We start from the raw sequence: 8,244 nt of genomic DNA, 5'->3' as shown, positions 1-8,244 counted from the left end.
TGCATTCATATATAGTATTTTTAATTTGTTACTGCCCTCACCCTTCCTATCAACCCCTATTTCACTCAACCTTACGGCATGATCCCTTTTTGAGTTTTCTGCTTCATTGATCCGTTGTCTTTCTTGACTTCCCTTGTTCTCTTCAATTTCCTTCTTAAACTTCCAGTTTGTCCCCTCCCCACCGCAATTTAGTTTAAACGCAGCTGTGTTGCAGTAGCAAACCTGCCTGCCAGAATGCTGGTCCCCAACCTATTAAGGTGCAAACCATCTCTTTTGTATAATCTATGCTTACCACAAAACATACCCAGTGATCCAAGAATTTAAATCCTTGCTTCCTGCACCAGTTCCCCAGCCACACATTTAAGTCCATTATCTCCCTGTTCCTGACCTCTCCAGCCCGAGGAACTGGAAGCAAACCGGAGATAACCACTCTGGACGTCCTGCTTTTCAGGGGTGTCCTTCCTCATCCACATGTAAAGATCCACAAATGAAGCTGCATTAAAACATTATTTCAATGAGCCACCACACACTGCAGCATAGAGGAACTACGCACAGCAGAGGAAAATCATCTATACAGTGTATTAAAAAAAAACAGGTACCCAATGAACACAGTCCACGGACTTCTGAGCAACAAACCCAAATGAGCAGACAAAATACGTCCAGAAACCCTAGCCACTCTTCCCTACATCAAAGACATCTCGGAAATGACTGCCAAACTACTCAGTCCCCTTGGCATCATGGTAGCCCACAAACCCACCAACACACTAAAACAGCAGCTAATGAACTTGAAAGATCCTATACAGACAACAAGCAAAACTAACATCATTTACAAAATACCTTGCAAGAACTGTAACAAACATTACATTGGACAAACAGGCAGAAAAGTAGACATGAACATCAATTAGCCACAAAACAACATGACCCAATCTCACTAGTATCCTTACATCTGGATGAGGAAGGACACCACTTCGACAGGGCCAACACATCCATCCTAGGACAAGCCAAACAAAGACATGCACAAGAATTCCTAGAAGCATAGCATTCCAACCGGAACTCTATCAACAAACACATGGAGTTGGATCCCAATTACAACCCCCTGAGAAAAAGAACAGGAAATGACATCACCATAGAAAATGTCACCACAGAAAAAGAATCACCAACCAAAGGAAACTCAAGTATATAAATAGAAAGTAGGCTACACCACCGGTGCTTCATTCGGAGGCTCACTGAAGCTGTTACCTAGTGTGGTGATAAAACATCTGAAAACTAACCTTCCAGCTCAGCGAGCAAACCAACAACCAGAACCTTAACCTGAGCTACAAATCTTCTCAAAACGTACTAGTACTACATATACGTAAGATGCCTTTGAAAACTTGAACTTGCAATGAATACCTGAAAGTTTTTTTTATTTCTTGTCCACTAACTATTGAGGTTTGCCACAAGCCCAACCTGTATCACTAGAAATTTGTTCAGACTGCTTAACAAGTCTCTTGATTTTTTTCAAAGACTAGATGCCATTAATAGTTACCAGTGGTAACTTAATCTGAAACAGTTATAGATATATCTATTTGCATGTTACCTTAGACTAAAGTCTAGTTTCCCATTTACAGAAACCTTGTGTGTCAATTTGTTGATCTGTTAAACTGTTAATCTAGAGTTTGCATATCAACTGGTGAAACATGGGTGTTGATCTCCTATGAACCACTGAAGGCCTTGCAATTCAGTCCAGTATCTTATATTGCAGCAAACAATCTTTAGTTTCAGTTCTGTTACTAATCATTCTGTACCATTCCTACAGCTTCACGTTTTCGCAATGAATTTGATTTGGCCATTCTCCAACTTCAGGAAAATAATCAACTGGAAATGTTAAAACGTAAATGGTGGGAGGGAGGAAAGTGCCCAAAGGAAGGAGAACACAGGGCAAAAGGTGAGGTCAACGCATTTCTTTAGTAGGTGCATTATCTCTTGAAAATTATTTTATACAGCAGAGAAAGTGAATATTTCATTCAATAGAAGTAACTTTCAGCCTATTAAAAACTGTGTTTGTATCTATACTCACACCAAATCCCAATTACTCATAACCTCTGAGCTTGTTGACCCACACAGTGAATGGGATTGGTGTATGGGAAGGAATCAGAATGGATAATTGTCAAGGTGGATGAGCAGATAGGCCAATTGCAAGTGAGAACAAAGAGAGAAGGGCTGAAGGCAGGTGCTAAGTGATTTTAACTCCTAAGTTTTGATTTTCCAATCAGAATCTAACAGCAATTATAAGAAGCATAGCAGCGAGGAATGGGATTTCAAGTGACAAGAAATTGCTGTCAGGGTCAGAAGGACGGTGAGGAGTTGGATAGTCTAGAGTCTATTGCAATCAGAAAAGAAAAAGAAGCCCAAGATTTCTGTGGGATCTGAACTAGCCTGTTCTGCAAAATCTAGTCTGATGCCATAACCACTTTCTATGAAGTCCACTCAAATACTGCTAGACCCAAAGGAGCAATTCATTGTTGTGAATTTGACTGTAACATAATTTCCTTTTTGTTCATAATTTCAGGTCTAGGAATGGAAAACATTGGTGGAATTTTTGTGGTTCTAATCTGTGGCCTGATTGTTGCTGTTGTCATGGCAGTGATTGAATTTACATGGACAATGAGGCATTCCACAGAAACAGAGGTAATGCAGGCTGAAGGTATTCACTTGTATACTTCAAAAAGGTTCTTCAGAAATAATGCCATAAGAAAGTTAGTTCCCAAACATGGAAAGTGAAACTTTGAGTGCTGATAGACCTGGGTTAAGTTCTGCATCTTTAATATTTACAGAAATATATGAAACATATGGCAACCAGTGCACTGCTGTTACATTATTAGCACATACTCTGCAAGCAAATAACCATAATTCTCACATAGCAGAGAATTGGTAGCCGAATGTTTGTTGTGTATTACTGGCTTGCCCTTCAAAAATTGTTTCTTCTGCTGTAATCGATGGTTTGTTCTCAATGCTACTAAAATTATCTTAACAAGCCATTCAACAATGAAAGAAACAACTGGATCAATGGACTTCTATCTGAGTAGGAGGGGCACCAATATTCTGGCAGAGGGGTTTGCTAGTGTCACTCAGGAGGATTCAAACTAGTGTGGCAGAGAAGATGGAAATCAGAACAGTAGGTCAGCAAGTAAAAAGACTGAAGAGGAATCGGATACTAAGACCAGTAAAGCCAACAGGAAGAATAGACAGGGGAGGTAACTGAACATAGTGGGACTGGCAATCTGAAGTGCATTAGTTTCAATATGAGAAGTATGACAGGTAAGACAGATACATTTACAGCTTGAATGAATATATATAACTATGAGATTGCAGCTATTACAGAGAATTGATTGAGGAAGGGACAAGGGTTTAAATTTCCAGAGTTTAGATGTTTCAGGCAAGATAGACAGGGATGTAAAAAATAAATTGGGGGAAGCTGTGTTCATGATTTATGTTATGATAAGGGGTAAACCCCTCCCCCCCCACCACCGCGTTGAATTTAAACCAGCAACACAGTAAAGCTTTATCCCATGCAGTAATCTGTGAAAATTTTAGAGGCCAAGAACTATTTAAAGTAAAAATTAACAACTTTATTATTTTTAAAAGTCTAACAGCGAATTAACTAACAACTATTTGCAATTCCTTCTATAATACCTATCTTTTACTTTCCCTTCTATCATGCTGGTCCAATAAAAGCCACAATTAAGATTTACCAAAAAATTCAAATTTCAAAACCAGCCCGCTGCCGAATCTTCTCTTGGTATCTTCCTCTGCAGATTTGCTCTCCAGGTTGGTGTCAATCTTTTTTCCTGTGCAAACTCCTTCTCCAGACAGGTACCTCTCAGAGAGTTCTTGCTAGCAACCAACATCTGTTGGTCTTTTGGCAGTTTTCCTCTCCAGCTGTTCAGTTTTCCCCGGTATTATACCCCAAAGCATCAGATCGTTTCATTGGTTTTTAATATTGTCAAAATTGGAGGTTGGTATATTGCAAATTCTCCGGTACTCTGTGTGCTTCTCTAAGTCCTTCAAATCTCTTAAAGGTACAGTACCTCTTACACCTTCATAACATTAGGGAGAATTTCACATCTGTACTGAGGGAGGACACTTAGGAGGGCTCATCCAGTGAGGCCATGTGGGTAGAGCTCAGGAATAAGAAAGTGCAATCACGTTGATAGGATTACAGTACAGGCTTCCTGAACAACCAGCAGGTGATATGTGAACAGATTATTAGAAAATGTAAAACAAGATTTGTTATGGTAGGTGATTTTTAACTTTCTCTATATTGATTGGGACTCCCCTAGTGCCAGTGGCTTGAATGGCACAGACTTTGTTCTGTCCATCAAGGAGGGTTTCTTGAACCAGTGGGTAAATAGTTCAACTAGGGAAAGAGCTATACTAGACCTTGTACTGGAGAATGAGCCCTTCCAAGTGATCAAATTATCGGGGCAGCATTTTGGAAAGTGACCATAATTTCATAAATGTTAAATTACTTGTGGATACGGATAAGAGTAGTCCTCAGTTGAAAGTACTAAATTGGGAGAAGGCTAATTATGACATTAGTCAGGAACTAGGGAATGTAGATCGGGGGACCAGCTGTTTGAGGGTAAATCGACACATCATGTGGGAACCTTTTAAAGGCCAGTTTTTTTGGAGTTCAGGATGTTCCTGTGAAAATGAAGGATAAGGATGGCAAGATTCAATAACCTTGGATGACAAGAGAAATTGTGAGTTTAGTCAAAAGCAAAAAAGAGGCATACATATGTTTTAGGAAACTGAAGATGAGCAGAGCCCTTGAAGAATATAAAGAAAATAGGAAGTAATTTAAACAAGGAGTTAGGAAGGTTAAAAGGGGCCATGCAATGTCCTTGGAAAACAGGATTATGGAAAATCCCAAGGCATTTTATACATTCATGTTCTATGTGTACAAGAAGTAAGAGGATAGATAGGGAAAGAATTCATTCAAGGATGAAGGAGAGAATTGAGGCATGGAGCCAGAGGGAAATGGGTGAGGCTCTTGGTATTCACAAAAGATAAGGATATAGTGGATGATGAGTCTAGAGAGAGTATGTTGATATTCTAGGGCATGTCAATACAAAAAAGCTTGGTTTGTTCTCACTTGAATGTCAGAGGCTGAGGGATAACATGAGAGAAGTTTACAAAATTGAGAGGTAAGGATAGTCAGAGTCTTTTTCTCAAGGTAGAAATGTCAGTTACTAGGGACATGGGTTTAAGATAAAAGGGCGAAAGTTTAAAGGAGATGTGTGAGTGTGGCAAGTGCCTGCAATGCATGCTAGAGGAGATGGTGGAAGCAAAACAATAGCAACATTTAAGAGGCATCTTAAAGATACATGAAAAAGCAGGGAATAGATAGATATGGATGACATAGAGGCAAAAGGTTTTAGTTTAGAAAGGCATCAAGTGTTGTCTCAGACTCGGTGGGCCAAAGGGCCTATTCCTGTGCTGTATTGTTGTTCTTTGGATACCACGATTCCATGACCTCATTTGTCTGAGAAGAGAAGCAGTGTGGAAAATCCAAATTACTGCGGATATTGGAGATCTGAAATAAAATATGAAAACAAAGCATGGGAAAATCTAATCAGTTCTGGTAGCGTCTATAGAGTTAATGTTTCGAGTCCAATTTTCTGATCTTTAGAAAATTGATTACGAGAATTATACCTGGTCTTCAATTAGGTTAAAAGGATAACTTGATTGAAGATTTTGAGATATTACAGATAACTGATATGGGATAGAGGAACTAATACCACTGGTCTGGGGATCTAAAACTAGTCGCCATGGTTTTAATGATGGTTTGAAGTAGGCCTTTCAGGTACCAAGTCAAGACAAATTGACCTACAGGCAAAGGATCACAAGGGTTTGTGATGCTCTTCTGAAAATGATTTCTGTTATTAAAAGTACAGGTTCCCATCTTCCTATTTACCTTCTTTAATCTCCAATGTGAAATTTAGAGAAGGCACTGTGAAAGGTGATGCCTTCCAAGACTGTGTGCTGCACTAATTTGTTTCCAGCATGATGGACAACAGCTATCTCATAAAGAGCATATGCTGAATGTAACTTGGATGTTTTAATAAACTGGTTATTTGGCTTTTTCTCCTTCTGCTTTTTTTCAGATTTCTGTTTGCCAGGAGATGCTGAAAGAGTTACGGAGTATTGTGTCTTGCCAAGAAAGCTTACCGTCTCGGCGGAAACGCTATATGATACGGAGCCATTCAAATCACAGTGAAATTCCACGGGATGGGAATACCATGAGCCTGAGCAATGGGAAACTGTGTGGTGGCAGAGTACCGGAACCTATCTCTCAGAGACTGGCACATGAAGCTGCCTTAGCAGTCAGAGGTTGCACCCACATTCGTGTCTGTCCAGAATGCCGCCGATTTCAGGGTTTGAGACCCCAGCCAATGGGGACATCAATACAAAGTGAAGAATGTCTAGAGTGGGAAAGGGAGATAAACAACAGCAGTGACACAGAGCAATAAAATATTAGTTTTTAACAAAGAGCATTGATTCAAAGGGCAATTTGTTCATGGTGGTGAGCTTTGTCCTTTGCAGGAAGGGGTAATATCCTTCTTTGGGGAAAGTGAAGTACAAAACCTGGATAACTGGTTCTGAAGTAATCATGACTTTCTTTTACGAAGAGACAATAATGACGTACAAATGGAACTTCTCTGTCCAATCAAGGCAATGACAGAATTCCTTCACTAATTTCTGGTATAAAAACAAAGTCTGTTTCCATTCTTGGAGTAGCAAGGTCTCAAACCACAAACTATGCATTTCGACAAACCTATCCTTGGACCTGGGGTAAGTTAGTTCAGTTGCCTGGACAGCTGGTTCACAGAGTGATGCCACCAGCATGGGTTCAATTTTTGCACCAATTGATGTTACTGTGAAGAATTTTCCTTTTCAACCTCTCCCCTTGCCTGAGGCATGGTTACCCTTAGGTTAAACCACCATCAGTTATCTCTCTCTAATCAAAGAATGGGACAATGGTGACTTTACCTTTACCTTGGGCCTACAGAATTGGACTATGTTGAAAACAAACCATTGAGTTACTGAACACAGCAATTAATAAAGATTTCTACAGTGGCATACAACTTCCTTTGTGTGATATCCCTTTTACCACAAAGTCAGGATGATTAGCTGAATCAATATTGCATAAGTGAGGTGACACACTTTGACACCATCCTATATGGTAGAAAATGGACTAATACAACTCTATATTGAAAATTTATGAATGACTATGCAATTCGTGTGTTATAAAGTTGTGTACATTAAATTTTAATTAAGGATCTGCATTTCCTTTCTTTGCCTTTTGAAAAAATACCTGTCACGTGTTTTCACATTTTAGTCAGTGAAATATGCACCTAAAGACTATATTAGTAACCCTCAGCCGAACCTTTGCAGTTATAAAAGTAAAAGTAAAAATGTCACCATTTACTGAGACAGAATTGATTCCATAGGTACTCATGTTCAACACACAGGATTCAGGGACTGATCTTTATCATCATTTATGAACTTCAAAGCTCCAGACATTATATCTTTGACTTGTAATTAGAGTAATATTTCAGGCTATTTGCAGAACCACTTTTAAATATCGTATTTCAGTTTTTATAACTTCTTTGAAAAGATTAAAAGCACGATTTTGTTAGAAGTCCCTTTTATAATCTTTATTGATAGTGTAAGCGTCACTAGCAAGGCCAGCATTTATTATCATAAAATAAAAACAAAACTGCAGATGCTGAAATCTGAATAACGAACAGAAAGTGCTGGAGAAACTCAGCAGCATTTGTAGAGAGAGAAGCAGCTAATGTTTTGAGTCCAGGAATCCTTTGTCAGAACTAAGAACTGTGTTCTGAAGAAGGATCCTTGAATTCGAAACTTTAACTACTTCTCTCTCTATAGAAGCTGCCAAACCAGTCAAGTTTCTCCGCATTTTCTGTTTGCATTTCAGCATTTATTATCTGTTTACCTAATTCCCCTTTTTTGGAGATTATTGCAGTCAGGCTGGTGTAGATACATCCAAAGGAAAGCATTTCAAGTATTTTATAACAAATATTTTCTTACTGTGAAGAAGAGTTCCAAGGGGAGGACCCACTATCTGTGGTTAACCAAAGAAGGAAACCATCAGAGCTGAGGGAAAAACATATAACTGCAAAGGTAAATGTGGACCAGATGATTGGTCAGAGTATAAAGAACGGCAGACAGTGA

The 8,244-nt window shown here is 39.1% G+C and overlaps 1 protein-coding gene across 3 annotated transcripts in view; it reads left to right on the top strand.

Moving 5' to 3' along the window:
* The window catches only part of grik4 (glutamate receptor, ionotropic, kainate 4), a 189,578-nt gene extending 182,170 nt beyond the window's left edge, over positions 1-7,408 (top strand). Inside the window, exons 18-21 of one of the 3 annotated variants that reach the window (XM_043676445.1) lie at positions 1,799-1,927; positions 2,552-2,670; positions 3,718-3,810; positions 6,150-7,408. In XM_043676445.1, coding sequence (XP_043532380.1) covers positions 1,799-1,927; positions 2,552-2,670; positions 3,718-3,810; positions 6,150-6,515 — 707 coding nt within the window. In that variant the 3' untranslated portion in view covers positions 6,516-7,408. The remainder of the gene's footprint in view (positions 1-1,798; positions 1,928-2,551; positions 2,671-3,717; positions 3,811-6,149) is intronic. The other 2 variants (XM_043676447.1, XM_043676446.1) reach the window with 2 other exon arrangements.
* Positions 7,409-8,244: the final 836 nt, after the last annotated feature.

The sequence above is a fragment of the Chiloscyllium plagiosum genome, chromosome 35 (assembly GCF_004010195.1).
Source record: "Chiloscyllium plagiosum isolate BGI_BamShark_2017 chromosome 35, ASM401019v2, whole genome shotgun sequence".
Lineage (NCBI taxonomy): Eukaryota > Metazoa > Chordata > Chondrichthyes > Orectolobiformes > Hemiscylliidae > Chiloscyllium > Chiloscyllium plagiosum.
The sequence above is the reverse complement of the archived record's forward strand: the minus strand, read 5'-3'. Positions and strand labels throughout refer to the sequence as shown.